We start from the raw sequence: 23810 nt of genomic DNA, 5'->3' as shown, positions 1-23810 counted from the left end.
TTTGTGTGTGTGTGTGTGTCTGGGCCTGCTACTTGTCATTTTTGGGGCCACTGATTTAAAACAAATTGCCGTAAAAATAGTGATAGCGAAACTTCATTTACCGATTTGGTGGATGGGGGATTACTTATGGACGCAATGTCTGCTGTTGATAAACAAAATCGGGGTGTGAATGGATGCATGTAAAAAAACATTTTGGCAGTTTTCAAAATATCTCTCAATAATTCATGGGGAAGGAAAAGGGACCCAAATAATGGGGTGAGTGGAGATATTAAACAATAGAAATTGTTTGAAAACAAACAAAAAAAAAAGGTCCTTTTGAGAATCGTAATTTGTATTTTATGAAAAGGTAATCTGAAAAAAATTCTTGGCTGCGCATGTAACGAATCGTGTGTATGTGTTTGTATGTGTATATGTTTGTATATGTGTCTGTTGTCGGAAGTTAGTGCGCCAAAACCGGTTGAAATATCCCGATGTGTTTTAAGCATCGTAGATTGAGATTCAATAAAATAATAATTAAAAAAAAAAAAAAAGAGACAAAAAAATGCAATGCATCCTCCGTCGGTTTCGATGAGGAACATGTAAGTACTTTGTATACGGCTGCATATTCCAGATACATGTAACCTTAATGATATGTATGCCGAATCAGTGGGACATAGTGTATATGAGATAATGCCGGAAATTAGCTTTACACACCCCGTAACTGCAAAACGAACTTTCGAACCTGGATTCGATTGTAGGTGTGTGCGCGCGCGCGCGTTCACGCATCACATTGTTTATTCAGAAATGTTCAATTATGCGTGTCTTCTCTGTTGCATGATGCGGAAAAGGAGACCGTTTGTAATATACAATGCACTATTACATACATAAATACATGTGTTTGTGTGTGTGTATGTGCTTATATATATATATATACATATATACTAAGTAATTAAGGGTTTAGCAACGATTTGCCTCACCACACACCGAATTTAGAAATAGCAGTCAAAGAGTTTTGGCTATTCTTTCTACTTTTTTTATATATATTCTCTCTCTCTCTCTCTCTCTCTCTCTATATATATATATATATATATTATATATATATATATATATATATTCTATCTCTCTCTCTCTCTCTCTCTATATATATATATATATATATATATATATATATATATAACTACGGGAAGCTAAGTTTCATTTTGTAGTAGATAAATATTCATACAGAAAAAAGATCCTGGCATTGAAATTAAAAATCCGGGGGAATTGTGAACTGTAAGGGATTTTAAGATATGAGCCCCTTCGAATGTTGCGGAATGGAAAATCTCTAGAAGTATTGTTGGGAATGATTATACAGAAAGAAAATAGAAGGCAAAAATATAAGCTTCTCTTTAAGCTATTGTTTAATGTACAGGTCTTGTGGTATTTGATGGACACACTAACCATGGAAAGAAGGGCAATGATGAATCATCTAAAAACCTAGCTTACCGGCTACTTAACTCTAACAAATGCAGACTGCTATTTTTGTATTAGTAGCTTCCTCTCTACTGACTTTACATACACACAGACACACAAGCACATAGGCGCGAGCGCACATTTATCTATAGCCACATCTTTACATGGAGTAGTTTTTAAGTAGTTCCACAACTTTTACAAATGCTAATTACAGTACACTTACATTGTCTTCCTTTCTTTCTATTTATCTATCTCTGTATGACTTAGTAAAAATGTTTTTATGAAATTAAATTTTCCTTGTAATTAGCCACAAAGCTAGCGAACTGAACCGAATAGTAGTATTACTGGTACTTACTTAGCTAGCCCCCTCCCCTGGAAAGATGGAAGGCAAAACAGACCCCGGTGGGACTGCTATGCCTGCAGTCCAACACTAATGCTACATTATTCATACTGTAGGTTCTGTTTTGCTTTTTGTGCCTCTGTTATCTCCAGATCATTCGTTGGTTTGTCACTGAGCAATGTAAAGATAATAGTTCGCTACTGTTTTAACATTGTTTCTGTCGGTTGGCTTTCTCGTTTATTTATAGTCCTTTAAAACATCAAGTAGTCCAGTCACTTGAGATTCATTGTCGAGCTGTCAACTTCGGATCATATTTCAGCAATCTTTTCAACTATTTGCTTGTCCGTTTGGCTCGACTACACAGGTATGCATCGTGGGTTTCTATATACATATAGTATGAACCTGTCTCCGTGTCGGAGCCAATCGGCTTTAGCTCTGCCCTCTATCAAGTCAGAACTACTACTGAAAACTACTAAAGGCATATATTACACATCGCCCTAAACCTAGAAGTATGCATTTGAAACTCAGTGAAATCTGTGAGAAGAAAAACGAAAGATACCCGCCCTAACATTAAGAACAACGCACACAAATAGCAGGTTTCTCACTCTATTGGTTTATGGTGACCCACATTTCATTGAAGTCCTTCAAAAAGCGCAACGATAATAAAAAACACAAAATGAGTTCAAATTCCAGTGAAAGCGAGTAAGTTAAACACTTTGATGACAATTTTTTTTATTGTTTTACTATGTTTCCAAACAAACAAACCTCCTTTATACTCCCATCTCTTCCAGGAGTGAACTGATAATGTGCGATGTAACTAATTAGTTATAACTGTCAGACTTCTTGTCTCGTATAGTTATAATCGTCATCACTATCATATCTCTCTGTCCTGGGGCACATAGTTACTTGCCTAAACTACGAAAGAAATGCTTCCCTTCCTCCTTTTTTTTTTTTTTTGTTATCGTCGTTTGGTCCTAAGCTATGTTGGACCAAGGACTTTCCAAATCATGACCACCCTGTTTTTTTTGTATCTCTTAGGCTGTATTATCTAATGGGAACTTCGCTCCTTAGTCGAGGTTATAATACATTGTGTATGAATCTATACTGTATAAATATTGTATGTAGATTTTAAGATATATATATATATATATATATATGAATCGTGATTTTTTTTTGGTATTTTCGTTTGCTCCGAATTTTCGCTGGGCAAAATAAAGATATGGGATATGATTTGATGGAGATTTGGTTGCTATCTCTATTAGCGTGGGCAACCACGTAAAAGAGCCATTGTATGTATGTATGTTTGCGTGTGTATTTGCACCTTTGTTTCTTGTTAGTCCCTGTGTTGCTATGTGTGTATGTGTAGCTATCTGCGTCTGTGCGTAAGTGCTTGTATACCAAAGTTGATTTCGCAGTTTTTTTCCTCCCTATCTTCACACACTTTGGCCTTCGCTTTATTAACCCTCTCTCTCTCACACACACACGTGCCTAAACAAACAAAACAACTGCAGTTTAAATTCATTTTTAAACATTACATTAACAGGATGTTTATCTAAATTATTAAACCTTTCGCTTGTTAACCATAATTTTCCTCTTCTCGAGCTTCCAAAAACCCCTTAGTATATTTTTCTCTTTCTCTATATGTGTGTGTATGTAAAAATGGACATTTTCCTCAACATTGATATTTCAATGCTGGCGACAACACCAACTGCATGAATATTTTAATTGATACTCTAACATTTATATTCATATTTAAAGAGCACCATATACATATGTACACACTGACGACGCACACACATACAAAATACTACTTGGTGGTCCTCTTTGTCTATTCAAATACTAAACATACTGCGATTTTTCATTTCTTCCGTCTTCTTCTTCCATCTGATAAAACATATTTTGTTTCACTAGAAATTAGCTTTATACTTATTTACTTTTTGTTTAGTTATTTGTTTACATCAACTGTTATTCCTTAAATAATACATGTACTGACAAGTGCAACGGACTTTTTACGGGAAAAGGCTAGCCGTAATGTATGCAGAGAAGAAACCAAGTCTGTCTAATTAATTATATAATCTAATATTTAGATTTTTTTTTTTATATGTCGACTGTGTTCAAAGTTGCATTATATTTTATTGTTTGCTCACTATTTTTCAATCACCATGGTTAGTTTTTGTGAACGACTTGACCATTTTGTTCGGAAGTGTCTTTACTTATGTAATATGTATGTGTGTGTGTGTATGTATATATATATAGTGTGTGTGTGTATGTGTGTAATTTGTTATGAAATAGCTATGTAATATATGTTACTTGTATGCGGTAGATATAAAGCAAGTGTGGCTAATAGGGACACGAATATGCATAGGATTTTGAAATAACGGAAACAGTTTTTACACCGATATACCAACGAAGAAGTAAGTTTACTCTCATACCAATAAATAAATATATATATATATTTTGCTCCTACGGCAGACCACTGCCAGTCTCCCTGGTACATAGACTGTGTGTAGGTTATAAAATGTGTATGAGGGTTACACAAAGTGCATATCCCTACATACTGTATAATTACCGTATGTTGTCAGTCTGCTATCATTAGAAGCCTAAAAAGCATAAATTGGAGTGGGGGTGTTTTAAATGGCAAAATCATTTCGATTAAGTCATTGGGTATTGGTGGCTATTTTCGGTAGATTCGCTCTCCCCAGCGTCGGAAAGGTATTCGGATTCGCCAGGTGATAGTGGTGGAGGTGGTCTTGGTAACAGCATCGTACACGCACTGTGACCGTGTGTGTGTGTGTATGTGAGTGTGTATGATTCGATATATTGCTGACAACACTAGATAAGGAACAAAATGAGGAAAGCATGATAAAAGAATATATATATATATATATTATTTCGTTGAACGTAGAGCCTAAGTTATTTCGGAAGTTTACTGCTGACTAAAATCACACACACACACATGCACTCACACACATACACACACACACGCACATATATATGTATGTGTGTGTGTGAAGGTATATTAGTTGACCGATTAGTGTTGTGATCAGTAAATCGGAATTTGCATTGAGATAAATATCTTAAGTCTGTCTGTCTGTCTGCCTGTCTATCATTAATATAAGACAAGACACGTGTTACAGTTGCTTTATTATACATCTATAATCGATCACGTAATACAAGAGGTAGGGGACTGTTTTTTTACGTTTAATATGTGTTTACTTTTTTCCATTGCTTCTTCGTGCAATTGGTTTGTTTGTTTTTCTTCTTCCTCTAAAACTTGACTAAACGTCAAATTCGTAAACTTGATAGATTTGTTATACATGAGTCATTGAACTAAAAATGATCACAAGACGATCCCATTTCTTTTCTTTTAATCATTGTTTCTTTCTTTTTATTTTCAAACCTTTTCCACCCTCGTCAGTCGCTCTCTTGTCTGGTCAGTTTGTCGTTATTCAATTCAACAATCGTAGCTTTATTGTTTTCAGAAATTTTAGTACTTATTTACTGACAGACAGTGGCTTTTGTGACAGTCACTATTATGTGACACAAGTCCTCGTCGAACCCAGTGAGGAACCCGATTTCGATTCCTAGTAAAAACAAAAACCTCCGTGATTCCTGTATGCTTCTTAATGTTCTTAAGAGAAAGTATAAAACGCCATAATTTGCCATTTCTCTGAGATGTTTATATATCTATGTTAGAAAACAGTTCGCCCATAATGCTTTTGAAGAGACAAAGAGCTGGAAATAACAAAACACTCACACATATGTACACACACACACACACATCTCTCTCTTTATATATATATATATATATATATATATATATATATATATATATATATATATATATATACCTATATATATATGAAGAGTAACACTTATACACGGCGACTAAAACAATAACTGTGTATGTGGGGTAACGAAATAATTCAGTCTACGCCACCACAATTAGAAATAGAGTGTCGTGTCTTGTTTCAAGTAAAACAAAAACGCATTCATTGCATGGTTGTTATAAAGATGTAGAAATGATTGCGATCCTCGGAGAGCAGGTCTAATAAAGAAACCTACACCGATATTGAGTACATCATCTACAGGATCATTTGTCTGACATCTGAAGATGGTTTGGTAGGGTTTCGTTTTCTGAAATCTGAGTTAGAAACTTTTCCCATAAACTATTAACTCAATGGGAGTAAAACTGAAGGGTTGATTTCCTTTTGTTTCCTTTTTCTTTCACATTGTAACTCGAAAAGGAGGGGAAATTGTCGCGATCTCCTCAGCTGGGGAAGCCATTGAAGTTGGGAGTCAACGCGAAAAAAATGTGGGCAAGAAGAGTGCTGTTGAGTTTTGCCCCTTACGGGAACAAAGGTTAATTTGGAAGTGAATCAGATGGTCCTGTACGCAGTCTGCTAGTTCAACAAAGCAGTAACAACGAGATGAGGAGGATATTACTGGACAAAAGTGGGTTAGTGGTAATATATCTTACCAACCAGTTGGGTAACTTTCCTTCTGTTTTTGATGTCAAGTCTGCTTAGCAACGATCACTTCCATTTATATAGGAATGACATTTATATAGGAAGTACACATGTACCTTACAAAGGGTAAGGAGCCGTTGCTTGCTGTGAGTATAAAACATGGCCCAGTCTTTGAGATGCAATTCTGGCATTCTTATAATCGCTATACATTGGTCTTCATGGGTAATTATAAGGCCTGGTATTTGTAAATTGTGTAAAGGTCTTTGTTGTGAGATCTCTATGAACAGAGACGATGGAATATTTTGTCTGTAGATAAATTACTGGACTATCGACTCCTAAACATTGATTTTAGATCCATTCTGGCTATTGGGCCATCTAGAGATTGAAAGATCTTGGGATTGTTACATAACAGTAACAAAATAAATGATAGATCAGTTACAATCCAAGAATTTGTTATTATTAAGTGAGCCTATGGCACTGAAGTAGTCTAAAATTTGATACTGAGTAACTCAGTGTTACCCAGCTCTGAGAGCAAGTCAAGGGTTCTTCATAAAAAATGAGTTTGTTCATAACTTTTGATACTGGTTCTATGATGCAAAAACTGTTTGTCTCAAAATGTTTACATATAAGTTTAAGCCTTCTATCACAATTTTTTGTAAGGATCTTTTATTGAGATATCTTCCAAACACCAACTTAATAATAAAGAAGTTATTTTATGAAACCTTAGAGACTTGGTTTGAGTGCATGCAGCAAAACTAGTGACCACCAGAGACACACAAGGTCCAGGTGGGGTGGGGGTTTAAATTAAACAATAGATTAAGTGTACCACTCTAGAATAGGGTCAACCCTGATCAAGCAGATTTATGTCATCAAAGGCATTCCAGCCATGACCAACCCAATATTTTGTGTATCAAGGATGACAACATCTCATATATCCTTTGTTTAAAATGATTAAATGTGATTTGAGGGAGATTTAGTTGGTATTTGTTGCAGATCAAGTGACCATGTCACCTCTTGTTGGTTCATACTTAAGAAAGTAAGGTGTGGTTTAAGAAAGATTTGGCTTGTATTTCTTCCTGGTCAAGCAACTAGTTAGAGACTTCATAGTTGGCTCATACTTAGATAAAACAGTAGGGTGTCATTTGAGAGAGATTTGGTTGCACTCTGTAGCAAGTTGATCAATTGTGTACAAGTTGCCAGTAACAATCATTGCATGTTACCTCTATTGTGTAACTTTGACTGTTGGCAGCTGTAATCATGAAGTCATGATAAGTACATGGAAACTATACCAGTGTATATTTATATATTTCAAACTTGCTATTAGAATATGATTGTCCATTAATTGCAATGACTGGAATGTAGTTTATAAAAATAACATAGTAAAAAAAAAATTAAGTTAATCTCTGATTAATTATAGCTATACTAGAATTTAATAGGTGAAAACAGGCAGTTTTTGCAGGCCCTCTAAGACTGGCGAGGGCAACATAGTTGATTTTCTTGAACAACAGCAGAAAAAACATGAACAAGGATGGTAATTCCAAAAGTATGATATTCTATGGAGAAAAGATTTAGTTTTGTCATTAATGAAGGTGGTGTGTAGACAGTGACAGACTGGATCTAAAAATATTGGTTGCCAGGAGACTACTAAGGTGGCCCACCTGCAACTACAATGCTATCATTTTTTATTTTATTTTATTTTTTTGTTAAAAGTATTCTTTTCAACTGTCTACAAACACAGCCAAGCTGAAATAATCAATGCATTCTTCCAGGAGTGAATAAAAAATTATCAAACTTGAGGGGATGGGCCCCCGTATATGGATTCTAATGGCTCAGGGTCCCACTTGCCATCTGGCAACCTGGCCAGTCCGCCACTGTGTGTCGATACTATTTTAGTGAGTAAAGGAATGGAGCCATAACTGTTTTGTACATTTTAAAAATCTAAATATGGATGTAATTTATTAACTTACTAGCTTATATGTTGATTTTCACAGTTGTTTCATTTTCTTTTTCTATAGCTCCAAGATGGTTGGGAAAAGGCGTAGGCAGTCAACCATTCCTATGGTTAAACAAGAGGCTAATGCTATCTTGGAAGAGTTCTTGATGAGGCATCAGGAAAGCCTCACATCTATTACTCCTATGAACTCAGTTTACCAAAAAGTTTCAGAACTCGAAGTGTTTGAAGAGAAACCAAATTTCAAGCGTCGAGCCAGTTACAGAAAAGCATCACATGAATCCATTCTAAGTGATGACAGTTTCCATTCAATGACAAAAACTGAAATTACTTATGAAAATACTGCTCCTCTTGCAAGCGATGAGGAATGTAGTTCGAGTATTGAGTCACCATCATCAGCTCCTGGCTTTCTTTGTAATTCTTCTAAACTTCGGCATTCTTCGAGTAATTCGTCGTCGTCTAGCTCTGATAATGATTCAAGAGTACGTCGTAAAAAGAGCCTGTTTAAACGGGCAAAAGAACGACTGAGAATGTCGTTTAACATATCGAGAAAGTTTAAAAAAATTCAAGCCGAAAAGGAAGCGAACAATGACAATGTTTTTATAAAGAAGAAAGATAAGAAAAAGAAGAAGAAGGTCAAGACAAAAGATAAAGTACTGAAAGAAGTGACAACCTATACAAGGACACACATTCGTCAATCGTCTACAATATCAGATATTCCTTGCCAAAAAACTGAGATTACCCTTCGTGAAGGGGAAATCTGGGAGTCAAAGAAAATAAAAGAGAAGAATGGTGAGTCACGTCATATTGAATCTCATCTTAGCATTAAGGAAAGTTCAGACAATTCAGGTTCTAAAGGACTGCCATCATCTCTTAACAAATTAAAATCACTTCACAGAAATGGGAAGAAAACCCTCTCTCTTGGGAGAAAAGGTTAGTTTTATTTTATTATCTCACTTTTATCACTTATAGATATATTTTATATAAATCATTTTTCTATATAAATCTGTTTTTTTAATCATGACGAGTTCTGAAGAAATGGCCTGTGTCCAAGGCCTTCATAGGCTTCCTATAACCCCTGACATGTATGCAGTACTTGAACAATTGTAACTCCTCCCCTCCTTGTCTGCAGGAAGAACATGGGTGAGGAAAATATTTTAGAGTGGTGGCATTCTGGGTGGAGTATAGACACAGTGTGGATGATGATAAGAGAAGATCAGATGAAGCCAAAACTTGTATTCTTAGTTATAGTTCTTTTTTTTTTCTCATGTAAATATTTGTTACCAAATCCTGAAAAGTTTAAATGAAAACTTGCAAAATAGGAAGTTGGAGCTAATTTGTTAAACTTCTGAATAAGAAATGTCTGATTTTCTCAGTAAAAAAGTATGTTTTAAGTGCTGTACATATGTATCTATTTCTCCAATATGTATATTGAGAAAAAATGTACATATTGGTGAGACAACTGATAAACCTGTGCTTTCAAACAAAAATACCTTTTGGTGTTTATTTCAACTGAGTTGCACTGTCACTCCTGATATCAGATTAGCCTGTTAGAATATTACCAATGATGCTATCTACTGTTTACAAATTGCGTGATATAAAACTATAAGTCATAGTGGCAGTTTACAGAATATGTTGTGCTTGGTTACATAAAAATGTTGTGTTTGTTTTCTGTTTAAATCAACACCATTTCTTTTACTTGGTCATTGATACTTTACGGATTTGTGATTTAGTTGATAAATTTTATGTATGAAAATATATTTTGTCATATTAAATCCTAAATTTAATGAGATGAACTCTGTATTCCTAATTGTTTTCCATTTTGCTCTAAATTTACCTAAACTTTAAAAAATAGAACCAAAATTGTAATTATTCAGTTTGTAGGCATTTTTGCCTCCATTAAATTTTGAGTTTAAATTCAAAATTCCTTTACAATAATGACTAAATGTTTTTCACATATAACATTTATTTATTTACCAATTCCAAAATCCAATGATGTAAAAATATCTTAAATTGAAGAAAGCAGATTTGGGATTTAACCTAAGATTATTTTAGCCATATAATGTTTTCATATTTGAAGTTAAAAATCTTAGCACATCCTTTAAATTCATTGACAGAATCTATGCTTATCAATAACTATTTCTATTAACAAGCTTACGACAAAAATGTTTTTGGAAATGCTGTATATTGTTTAACAAAGTCTGATGTTTATTTGTAACATTGTCAAAGACCGTATTTATTATTACGTTACTTGTAATTATAAAATGCACTATTCATATAAATACTATAATTAATTCTTAATGATCTTTACTTTTACCAAATTCACAAAATTTGGAAGCATTTGTTTTTTTTCACTTGAGTAAATGAAATATGTCTTCATTAGAAATAAAATAAACAATCCTAATTGAGCATTTCTCTAAATTTTGTAAATATGGTCTTCTTGTTTCTGTTCACCAGTAACCATTTTTCACGTGTTTTGGTTATAATATGCAGTGTGTATATGTATATATATATATATATATGTATATATAGACATATTTGTGTTTGTGTGTATATTAATGTATGTATGTATGTATATCTTATATATGTATATACATACACACACCCTGTAAAGTAGTGTCATTTCTTAGATTGAGGTTTAACTGCACAAAAATTATTGTTGTTACACACAAATCACCTTGTTGGAATGTGACTGGAAATACATAGTGCTACAAAAAGAAAAAAAGAAAACATCTTCTGGAACCAATGTTAGGGATTAGTCCACATTACTCTGTAAGGAGCATAGGGCCAGTTTCCCAGTTTCTCATTATAATATATTCCTTGAATAATATTATAAATCTATTTAAATCATCTAACAGGATTCCAGTGGATGTTTGTGTCCTAGTGGTTAGGGTGTTCAGCTCATAAGTGTAAGGCCATTAGTTCAACTCCTGGACCAGGCAGCACCTTGTGTCATTCAGTAAGACACATCAGTTTACTTTGTTCTAGTCTACTCATTTGTAATGAACACCAGCTGAGTTCTGGTGCATCATTCTTTCTGTTAAGCTATCATATCCTGAATTTCTTTAAAGTGGCTCAACATACCGGAATAGCAACCAAATGTCCCTTATTACACCTTACCCACCATCTTTAAAATAAGAAATGTAAAAACACATTGCAGAACAATGTAGTCTTAGACATTAAAAAAAAAAGGAATGCTCATGGCTGGAATGCCTTTGCTCATTGGTTTGTTCAGTCAGGGTTGACTTGATGCTAAATGGCAATAAAGACTACTGCAACTATTGTTATGTCTGGCTTCATTACCACCAATATTATTGAGTCAACATATAACCTTCAGCACGGCTAGAAATAACTGTCAAATCTCTGAATTTCTGTCAGTCAAATCACACCTACAAAATCAGAAGAATAAAAAATTATTGGATGATTGTGATTAGAAATACTGATTATTCATCTGTCCAATCAGGTCAGAATTTGGAACAAACAGCAGCAGTAACAACATTAAAGCTTATTTTATCTCCAGTTACTCCGTGGTTGAAATTCCAATCCATCAGTAATAAATGCTGTGTAAACTTTTACACAGTCATTTAAATAATTTATTCACAATTCATGACACCTGTTTTTTTTAAAAATTTAAACACTTGACTATGTTCGTAAAATGTCAGCCAATTTAAAGGAAGAGTCAAAGAGAATCATAGGTCAAGTTTTTGACTGTCATTCAATAATTATTTTAAAGAGTAGTTTTCAATAAATCATGAAACTTAATTCATTTACAGTAGTCCTGCTTCTGTTAAATTACTTTGGAATAAATATTTTAATCTACTTTTTCACATACAAAAATATCTGACAAAATTCCTGTTTCATCTTAGTTCTATAGTACCACTCCTATTTTTGAAACAGGGCAGTACTGTATGTAGTATATGCATTTCTCTAACCCCAACAAGGTGCAGTTTTGATACACAGCAACACTGATCTGACACTTGGGCATTATGTGTAAAGTATGTTGTTAGATCTGATGTGTTTCTGACTGGCTGGCTGGCTAGATGAATGGGATGGATAACCTTTACAAAGTATATCAGATTAAAGAGAACCAGGCACATTAAAACATTCTATGTGCTAAAAATGACATTACAAATAGGATGCCCTTATATAAATATTTATATTTGTCTGCGTGTGTGTATATAAGCATATGTGTATGCGTTTCATGTTTAAATTCAGAAAGTAATTATTCTATATTATAAATGATAATGAGAATATTGATATAACTTATCCATTTAATCAAGAAAATAAATTGGATGCATTCCTATGCTACCTGTTGTATTAGCTATATTACTGTGCTACCTGTTGCATTAATATATCAAAAGAGGCCTAAATAATAAGCACAAGCACACATGCTTCTTTTTTTTCAAATGAAATTTATTCTATTGACATGCAAGATTTTGACAAACATGTTTACACATATGCATTTATAATGTTATATACTCTTTCACTACTAAATTCTCTGCATTGAACATCTAACAATTAAATGAAAAAGCTCAACCACTAGTACTACTACAACAACAACAACAACTACCACTATTACTACCACCATATTTTTATTGATTGAACAGAAAGCACTGAGCAGAGGAATATTGTTCAAAACATCCATCGCCGAACAGCATCTGAAGGCAATGATAAAGCTATACACGTAATCAAAGAAGAAAGTAAAGATAATAAAGATAGCACTACAACAAATGTTCTCAATGAGATTATAGCATTAGACAATGACGCTGAGAATGACTATCCACTTATTGAGACTTCAGCTCCACGAAACAATTTGCATCTGAACATTAATCCAGTTTTTACCAGTGAGCTTCCAGATCGAGGAAATTTTGAATTTAAGGCTGAACACGTTGAGAAAGTAACGACTGTTTGTACACCAGATGGTCTGACTCAACGCAGATCATCTGTTGAGCATTATGAGCATCTCAGTGACTGTGATAATACTGAAGTTAATAATGGTAAGTTATCGTCCAGGAAGTATTTCAAGCTAAAATTTTCTTTATCGAAAATCATTGGAAGCTTACAAACTTTCCATATTAAAAAAAAAAAAATAGAAAAAGAAAAAAAAGCGTCTTGCTTACAAGTACTACAAGAGCATGATGACCTCTTTAAAGATTGTTCTTTCAGGGCTTACAGTTAGTTTAGTGAAAATAATAACACAATATATATATATGTCTTAATTTTTACTTTCTTTTAAATTTAATTCTTAACTGCTAAACATTACATAGATCATAACAAAGGCCATATAAATAAATGTAAGCCTCTATTATGACCTATGGAAATGGAATACTAAAAATTCTCTGCTTCTTGCTTGATTTCAACTTATCATTTTAATATTTAAGTTTCTCATACTTTGCATGAATATATTTGTATCTGTACGTATGTATGTATATATATATGTATGTATGTATATATATATGTAGATATGCATACATATTTTGTATTCTCTTACTGCTCTGTCTAATGTACTTTTCTGGAAAACTGTTGAAATATTTTTGATACTGTTGGGTTATTTAAAAGCACATGCACACTTGCAATTCCTCACTACAACGCATATTTATGATCTGTTATGAATTATGCAGCATGCATGTGTATATAGATGTATATATACATATGCTTTAGAATAAACTCTGAACTAATCTCTTACCCCTTTAGCATTGATTACTCTGTCAATATGTAATGCTTATTTATTCACAATATTTTGGATTAATCATGCATTAATCTTGTAGCTTCAAACTTCCAATGATGTGATTATTTTTAGAATGACATTGTAAGGTAGGTTTGAGAGGCCAGATCTAGCCAATTTGAAAAGAAAATAGGTAAAATGTTTGGCCCTGATATGACAAGTTTAAATGCTAAAGGGTCAAATCAGTAAAAATAAAACATTTTTAAAATATCAAAATTAAGTGCACCCTATGTGTCTTGTTCACGCAATTGCTTTATCAAACCCTAGCTTGTCCCACATACTATGGGCCTGGCTATCTCTGAAAACACTAGTTCAGATTAAATGACTTGATGGTATCATGAATATTTCTACATCTCAGCTTCTGTTTCTGTGTCTTTCTCAAACTAAAATAATGTATTTTATGTACTCACTCATCACTCATTGCCTTCATCAGTACTACGCAACTGGTAAATGGGTTTTTTTTATTCTTATAGTTAAGCTATTTATATTTTTTGTTGCACCTCTCATATATGTTGTCGTTGTCTTTATTAACTTACTAGTTTATTGGCAAGTAATATATAAAGGTGGTGGTTTGACACAACCAGGTACAATCACAAAGGACAAAATGTTTTGAATGTTTTGCAGTATTTAGTCACAAAATTTTATGTTCTTATTTTGAGTACTTTTCAGTTTGAGTTTGTCTTTTATCCTTCTGGGTTTAATGAAGTTAATGAACACACTAAATTGACTGTAAGGACTTTTACGTTTTGTTTAAAATCAGTGAAGAAATAAAGTCCAACTTTCTATGAATGAAATCTATGAGTTGATTTTAATCCCAAAGTAATGGTGAATAAATTCCATATGTCATTGTTCTCAGAGAAAGGCATGAACATCACACAATCATTTTTTTTCTTTATTATATTGACAGTTAAAATATTTAGTTTCTTTCCTGTGCTTTAGATGGCCAAGATAGCAGCATACCAACTGATCCAGTTTGATGTCTCACTATTAGTTCATCTGTTGTTACCAATGGTGACCAAGGACATCACATGGAGAAGAGGACAGGTCATGGTGTGTCTGGCTGTGGCCAATTAGTCCAATGTGTGCTTAGGCTCTACAGCAGATCAGGCACTGGTAGCCTGCTGCAACTGAAGGCAAGGAATTGGCTCTGAACTTGCACACTTTAAATTTTCTAATTCCTTTCCCACAGAATTGTTTGCTTTTTTGACCAAATCAGAAGCAATTATTTTATTAGATTAGCAGAATTGTTACAGTATTAAATCATCATCATGTAATGTCTGTTTCCCATGCTGGTTGAATGGTTTAACAGGAGCTGCACCATTTTCCATAGTCTGTCTTGGCTTGGTTTCTACAGTTGGATGCCCTTCCTAACACCAGCCACTTTGTGGAGTATACTGGATGCTTTTTACATGGCATCAGCACATACTAACATTATTAGTTCACTCTCACCTAGATAACTTTGCGTTTCATCCTCTCGAGGTTGATAAAATAAAATATCAATCAAGTACTGAGATTAATTTAATTGACTAAGCCTCTCCTAAATTTCAGCTCTTTGCTTATGTTAGAAACAATTATTTTATTACATGTTATTGTTTCAAACACAGGTCTATTGCCTAATTGAAGAGGAGTGGTAGTTGTGATGTTCATGCTCTTTCTAACGTAATAGTGATGTAAGTGAAGTGAAATGGCTTCAAGTGAAATTTCATTTCTGACTTGGTTTGTCAAGAAATTATCAAACAATAATTGTTTTATTTTAAGCTCTGACGATTTCTGTACTGATAAGATAACATAGAGTGTACAAATCAGTTTATTGGGTAAGTGGTGGGGAACAAATGTGTGATTTTTGAGATAACAGAGAAATGGTGTGAGAGGAGTGAGGATAGATATGTTTACTGGCTTGTATTTGCTGTCATTTTAGATTTTCTACATCAAAATTACCAGAGATCAATACAAAAGTTATGATAGTGATATGTTACAAACTTGTTGAAAGGTTTTCCAAAACTAAGTCGTAAACTTGTATTTTTAAATCTACACAAATATAAAATGAGTCCCTTGCTGGTCAGAAAATTACTTTGAGGGAGGAAATGAGTAGGTTTGGCAGCAACGTTTTCCCTTTGTTTAAAATGTAACAGTTCCTTTTGAGAACAACAAAATATGCTGCCCACAATTGATTGGCATTGACATTAATAACCAAAACCACAGCAATCACTGCATGGCTGCATTTCAGTCACAGAAAACAGTAAAAGAATAATAAAGTCTAGATATCACAAATATATATATATATATATATATATATATATATATATATATATATATATATATATATATACAGGGTGGCTCAAAAGTAGGTTTACAGTAGGCACTTTAAATCTCTTTTAAAACATTTTATTACATTTAAATTTCTACCTTACAATCATATTGTTTCTGCACATCTTAAACAGACAATGTTTAATCTCTTAGATGCTCAAAATGTCCTCCTTCATTGCAACATTCTTCAAACCTCTTCAGAACACTCTGACACTCAGTGCAGCACAAATTCTGATCTCCATCAATTTCAGTGAATGCGTCAGAAATGTAATCTTTTAATTCATTTACTGTTTTGGGATTCTTCTTATAAACCTTGTTCTTTACAACACCCCAAAAAAGAAATCCATTAGTGTCAGGTCAGATGAACATGGTGGCCATTCGATTTTGCCCCATCTTCCAAACTAACACTGTGGAAAGGCTTGGTTAATGTAGTCTCTTACTGTCAACGCATAATGTGGCGGTGCTCCATCTTGCTGAATAATGGTTTCATATTGTTTTATAATTAAGATCTAAACTATTAATATATGAATGTGAAAGAGATAGTTAAATAACTGTAAACCTACTTTTGGGTCACCCTGTATATATATATATTTTGTTCCTCAGCACTGCTTGGCAACTGGTGTCGGTATGTTTACATCCTCGTAAGTTAGCAGTTTGGCCAAAGAAACCGATAAAATAAGTACCAGACTTTAAAAATATGTGTACTGGAGTAAATTCATTCAACTAAAATCCTTCAAGGCAGTGCCCCAGCATGGCCACAGCCTGATATATATTGCATAAGTATTGAAGTACTCAATACATGCTTGTGGTAAAATTGGTTATTGTTTCACATCATTTTGCTGAGGTTTGTTGATATATATTTAGGTATCTCAGTGAAAACTTGTTTTAGTTTTAATTGTATGATCTCTCTCTCTCTCACACACACATACACGCCAGTGGACTGGCATGACTTAGATGAAGTACCTTGCAGTGATACTGGTGCCAAGGTGTAGGACTCTCACCTTCTATGGGACACTATTTGGCATGTAGTGGGGTATCCTGCATGTATGGCCAGTTGCTCATCCTCCTCAAAAATACTTGCCCTAGTTTGTGGTTTGGAAGAGTTTTACAGGTTGAGATACTCAGACTTTCTATAAAAAACAAAATGGCATAGATGATATATATATATATATATATATATATATATATATGTGTATATATATATATATATATATATATATATATATATATATATATATATGTGTATATATATATGTATGTATGTATATGTATGTATGTATGTGAAGACACATGGCTGAGTGGTTAGAGCATTGAGCTTACAATCATGAGGTTGTGAGTTCAATTCCTGGACCAGGCTGCATGTTGTGTTGTATCTATACATATACATATTGCTCAAATTATGTAAATAGTGAATGATGTGGGGTGTTTGTTTTAGTGTATTTTATGTTAAAAACCCAATAAATTTTACTAAATGTATTTTCCCCATTTTTCTTGTTATAAACAGATGAATTTGATGAAGTTGATGGTGCTGTCGGCGGCGTTATGTCTTCTGAACCTAGCGAAGACCAATCAAAAACTGATATGTTTAAACGAGTGGCTGATAAACTGATGAATCTCGCTGATACACAGACATCAGCATCTGATTCAGAAGGTGCCTGTGCTAGAATCCAATGTAATTATTATCTCTACTTTCTTCTCAGTTCAAGTTCTTACGTTCTGGCACAAGCAATTAATTTGATTATGATTAGTAATCTGTTTATGTTACATTCAAAGTAAATTACACCAAATTTTAATGCATCTGTTTCATGTTACATCTGTTTCATGTTACATTCGTTGTTAATTTATATTGTGAAAAACAAAACTCAATCAATATGATTACAATTTTTTTTTATTGAACTTATTAACATCAAATTTGAATTAAAAACTTATTTAACTCTAATATATGCCTATGCATGCACAACTTGCATTTCCATCTCAAATATTTAAACTTCTAAAAGTTTATTAAATGTGTACCTCAGTTACTATATTTGATCATTAACTACTTTCTAAGAGTTTCTTTTCTAAAAATTCACAGTAAAGATATTAAAGTACAATTATTATTGTTTTTATTATTATTGCTGTTGTTGTTATTGCTATTATTATTATTATTATTATTATTATGATGATCATCATCATCATCATTATTAATGATGGCAGTGTGCTGGCAGAATTGTTAGCACTCTGGGAAAAATGTTTAGCAGCATTTTGTCTGTCTTTACGTTCTGAGTTCAAATTCTGGTGAGAGCAATTTTGCCTTTCATCCTCCTGGGATCAGTAAAATAAATACCAGCTGAGTACTCTGGCTGATGTAATCGACTATCCCCTTCCCCCGAATATCAGACCTTGTACCTGAAAGGAAGAAAGGATTATTACTATTACTAAGGCTGTGAACTGGCAGAATCATTAGCACACCAGGCAAAATGCTTAGTGGTATACATCTGTCTTTATGTTCTGAGTTCAAATTCTGCTGAGGCCAACTTTGCCTCTCATCCTTTTTGGGTCGATGAAATGAATACCAGTTATGCACTGGAGTCAACAAATAAAGTAGCAGCCAAGTACTTGAATCAGTGATATCAACTAACTCCGTCCTTAAAAAATTGCTAGCCATGTGCCAAAATTTGAAACAATTATTATTATTGTGACAGCATTAAAAATATTAATAATAATAATAGCAATAATAATAATAATAGTGATGATAAGGATAAACATGGATGAAATTATATACAAATTACAATTATTTTACAGCACCAGAACTGAGTGAATTAGAGAAAGAACTTGTGGAATACATTCTTTCTATAAAAACCTCTGTAAGTTCTGTTCTACCCTAATTAAAAATCTAAATATTAACCATTTTAAATATGAAAAGTAAATGATTTATAATTCATTATAAAAATGTTAATTTAAAGCTAAAAATTCATTGAAATTCAGTAGGTCGCTAATATTTTGATATAAGACAGGCACAATTTTCTGTATCTTTCAACCTTGTTTTATGTCTGCTTTCGATGCTGGTATGGGTTGCTCTCCTTAATGGATCAGGTGACTGCATCTTGCTTATAAGTTTCACTTTTGGCTTGGTTTCCAAACAGCACCCACTTTGCAGAGTGTATGGTGCATGCATTTTATTGTGACCCCTGCATTAGAAAGGCTTTAGTGATTTTGACAAAACAAAGGGGTCCTTCCAGCCCTATACTTAACTGAGTGTACTAGGTGCTATTTTATTGTGACACCAGCACACCAGGAGACGGGTGAGAGAGTGATGAATTGTAAGAGATGGATACATGGTGGGAGTGGATGATGGATATTGACACCAAATGGCCAGGGTATAGAAAATATCGGTAGTGTTTGAGATATATACAAATCTGATGAGGTTGTTTAAGTTGGAGATAAAAATCTAACAAGTCCAACAGAATCCCTCGTGATACTGGATGCAATATGTAGTGAACGTAAGAGATTCACTGCTATCCTTAGTCACATTGGTAGCATAGTACAATGAGAATGAGAAGAGAGATGGGCTGTTGGAGTATGAGTGTTAGAGGTAATAGTGATAATGTTATGGGCAATAGAGACTGGGTGATAGTGGCATGAATGAGAGACAAAGGAGAGATTAAAGGAATGTGTAACTTGTGTGTATATGTGTGTGTATCATGGTTCTGTGGTTAAGAAGCTTGTTTCCCAACCACATGGTTTCAGGTTCAGTCCCACTGTATTATACATTGAGCTATTATCTTGTACGATAATTCTGGGCTGTGCAAAGTTTTTTCAGTGAATTTCATTCATAGAAACTGAAAAGAAGCCTGGTGTGCATGCGCATGTATGTGTGTGTGTTTTTGACATTGTGTCATAGTTGTAAAATAAGTGTCACTGTCACCCAAACAGTGCCCTTCATTTCCAATTTTCTACGTAGACATGTCTGGGAAATATATATGACTTAAAAACTGGTAAAGGTTTGTGACAGGAAGGGCATACGGCTGTAGAAAATCTGTTTCAACAAATTCTCTCCGCCCCATGTAAGCATGAGAAAGTGGAAACTAAAAACCTACAAAAGTTATTGTTTTATGTCCAGCTCTGAAATGCATTAAATGTCTATGCCTATGTAAATGTCTGTTGTGCTATAAAGGCATAATAAATTCTACATTTTATTCATTGATATACCAGTTGTTACAGCTGTAAATTATAAAAAGAAAAAAATTGAAGAAAGAAGCAAAGATAATGAAATACACTGTCATTCCACTGATATTATATATATTTGTATAGGTGCCGGAGTGGCTGTGTGGTAAGTAGCTTGCTTACCAGCCACATGGTTCCGGGTTCAGTCCCACTGCATGGCACCTTGGGCAAGTGTCTTCTACTATAGCCTTGGGCTGACCAAAGCCTTGTCTGTGGATTTGGTGGATGGAAACTGTAAGAAGCCCATATATATATGTGTGTGTGTGTCTGTATTTGTCCCCCACCATCGCTTGACAACCAATGGTGGTGTGTCTATGTCCCTGTAAATTAGTGGTTCGGCAAAAGAGACCAATAGAATAAGTATTAGGCTTATAAAGAATAAGTCCTGCGGTTGATTTGTTTGACTAAAGGCAGTGCTCCAGCATGGCCGCAGTCAAATGACTGAAACAAATAGAATATATACACACATATACTAAACTGCTTAGTTATTAGAACTTGAATTCTTTTTACTTTTTATGCTGTTTATTTTTAATTTAGAATTTACTTTTAAGAAAAAGAGAAATTATAAAAAGTGAAATATATTGTTTTCCAGAGTCAGTTCCCAAGTGAAGCTGTCATAGACATACTTAAACAACTTACCTATCAGAATTTCAAAGAGACTTTTGAAGCATACTCTAAAGACAAGAGTGGCTTACAAGAGGTGGCAGCTCTCTTCTTCCTTTCCAAGGCAGCTATCAACCTTGTTGGACCTTTTCGTGCAATGGCTTCCCAGATAAAAGAACTAACTCTGCGATACTTTGAGGATAAGTGTGCAGCATTCATTGTGGAGAAAGGTGGTTGGGTACGTATGTTTAATCTTTGTTAGAATATTTTAAAGATATTTGACATTTTCACCTCATAAATATCATTTTATCATGACGATGTTTGATAAGGGGAGGACTGAGGACTTGATGGGGGTGCTGGGGTTGGAGGAATCAGTGAAATGGCTGACAAGGGCTAATGGAGTGTGGTGGTATGGGCATGTGTTGAGGAGGGGTGAGGAGAATGTTCTGAAGAGGGTGCTAGAGTTTTAGGTAAATGGACAGCAAAAGCTAGGTAGACTAGGAAAAATGTGGAGGGAACAGGTGGAGGAGGAGATTGGGAGCGGTGATGTCGATGTTATCAACTATTGCCCTCCCTGTAATTGCTGGCCTCTTGCCAAAATTTGCAATCAGTACAAATTGCCATGGTACATAGCCATGTGGTTAGAGTGTTGCACTCACAGTTGCAAGACCGTGGTTTCAATTCTCATACTGGGTGGTACGTTGTGTTCTCGAGTAAAACACTTCATTCAACATTGCCCCAGCCCACTCAACAGTAGATGAGTAATGTAGTGATCCCAGCCACTTATCACCATGGAAGCCAGGTGTCTGACCCTATGAGTCCTTGGGGACTTGGGATAGTAAATATCCAGAGATTAACAAGTACGGTGATATTAATATCCTTTTTACATTCTGAGAGAAAATATTGCTTTCTGTTTTTGATTTTTTTGTGTCATAAAGAGCAATAAAATATGTACCCGTCAAATTAGTTGACTTGTACTGTCCTAAAATATATGACTATATACCAATGTTAAAAGTCACTATTTTATAATTATGAAACACAATAGATTGTTCAAAACTGGAATATTATTTTGACTTCCATCCCTCCTGGGTCAGTAAAATAGATGAGTATTTCTCACATGTTGATGATTGATTCAGTTAATTATTGTTGCAAGTCACATTTATTGCTCTTCCCCTTTTCTACCACTCAAATGTGAATCAGGCAAATTGAATATGACAGAATTATTTCATGTACCATGCCAAGAGGTACATGTTATCTTTAGTAATATAATTTGATTTTGACTTGCTTGATGAAATGTTTATTTCACCAAGCGATATATTTATTTGATAAACATCAGATATGCTTTGCCCCCTACAGAAACTGTGGGAGTTACTCAGAAATGTTGCAAGCTCTTCTTTTGAATCTATTGCAATGTTGAAAACTCTTCCATATAATCAGCAGGGATTTCAGGGTCACAAGTGTTTTGCCCTTTAGCTTATATGCTTCACCTGAATGTGGCAGCACGGACTGAATTAGTCTTCACTTGCAGGAGGGTTCCACCTGTGGTTTCTTATCAACCACAACCACCTCAAGCTGGTTTCAATTGTTATGCCTATCTCCTTAGTGGCTTTCTTCAGTTGTTCGGGCTTCAGACCAGGCTTCTGCAGGAAAAAGTGCACCAACCTTTTTCCTGCAGTAACTGACTTCAATAGGGGATGGATTAGTAGTTTAGTTCTTGGACCATGCATCTGTTTTTATTTATTTATTTATTTACTTATTTTCTTCCTACAGGATTCCGTTCTTGAAGACACAGATGAAGAACCTAAAGGAGAGTGATATAATTATGTGACAGGGTAATGACTGTGTTAACAAATATTTAGCTTAATTGATCTCACATAGCTTCATCAGATTTTTCACTGAGTTGTGGGACTTTGCACAAACCCAGCTGTGGATGAAAAGGAAGCTGGAATGAATTCCTCTTAACAAAAACATCACTGCCACAATTATTTGTTTGGAAGGGAAGTTACCTCATAAAAGTGGTAATAATGCTTGATGATTATGCAAGTATAATGGCTGGATGTTTAAAATTCTGAAAAAAATGCAATTTATTTTAATTGATAACATTCAAAAGAAAAAGCATACATGAACAGGGGAGGGAAAATAATTTTAATTCCAGTGAAAGTTATCGCTTTCAGGATTATTTTCCATACACTGCCATTTATCTCCCCATCCTGAACAGTGCTAATTACAAGAGAAGAAGGAAGGAAAATGCACAAAGAAACCAAGATATTTATGAAAACGAGTGGGAATATTTTGTATAGAAAATGTATAATGAATTTTTGTTCATTTCATTTTTTTTTCTATTGTTAAATGTTGGAACAGTGATCAATGGTTTTCTATCAAATTTAGAGCCAGTTTTGCAATGACATTTATAAGAAAAACAAATAAACACTAGCCAAATAAGAAACAAATTGCCTAGCTTTATATGTACACACACACACACACATATTTATACATAGATATTTATATGCACACATGCACACTCATATATACATACATATATATATATTTATACTTAAATATATATATATTTATATATACATACATACATACATAACATACATATATGTATATATAGGTACATACATATACATATATACACATATATATATAATATATATATAATACAAACAGTAATAGCCTTTAATTATACTTTAGAATTGCATCAAATAACAAACATAAGTATTTATTTTACATTTTCACGAAAAGAAACATTCCAATTATTGTAAAATGAAAATG

At 33.9% G+C, this 23810-nt stretch overlaps 1 protein-coding gene across 7 annotated transcripts in view; it reads left to right on the top strand.

Moving 5' to 3' along the window:
* Positions 1–23362, top strand: part of LOC115232331 — a 36534-nt gene extending 13172 nt beyond the window's left edge. For 4 of the 7 annotated variants that reach the window (XM_029802156.2, XM_036513824.1, XM_029802158.2 and 1 more), the window contains exons 2-7: positions 8256–9124; positions 12799–13188; positions 17728–17895; positions 19008–19069; positions 21022–21270; positions 22803–23362. In XM_029802156.2, the coding sequence (XP_029658016.1) occupies positions 8256–9124; positions 12799–13188; positions 17728–17895; positions 19008–19069; positions 21022–21270; positions 22803–22847 (1783 nt within the window). In that variant the 3' untranslated portion in view covers positions 22848–23362. Of the gene's footprint in view, positions 1–1286; positions 2474–4092; positions 4186–4781; positions 4951–8255; positions 9125–12798; positions 13189–17727; positions 17896–19007; positions 19070–21021; positions 21271–22802 lie in introns of those variants that run through there. The other 3 variants (XM_029802155.2, XM_029802159.2, XM_036513817.1) reach the window with 3 other exon arrangements.
* The last annotated feature ends 448 nt before the right edge of the window (positions 23363–23810 follow it).

The sequence above is a fragment of the Octopus sinensis genome, linkage group LG2, assembly GCF_006345805.1.
Source record: "Octopus sinensis linkage group LG2, ASM634580v1, whole genome shotgun sequence".
NCBI classification, from domain to species: Eukaryota; Metazoa; Mollusca; class Cephalopoda; order Octopoda; family Octopodidae; genus Octopus; species Octopus sinensis.
Note: the sequence above shows the minus strand (reverse complement) of the source record. Positions and strands in the feature narration are given on the sequence as shown.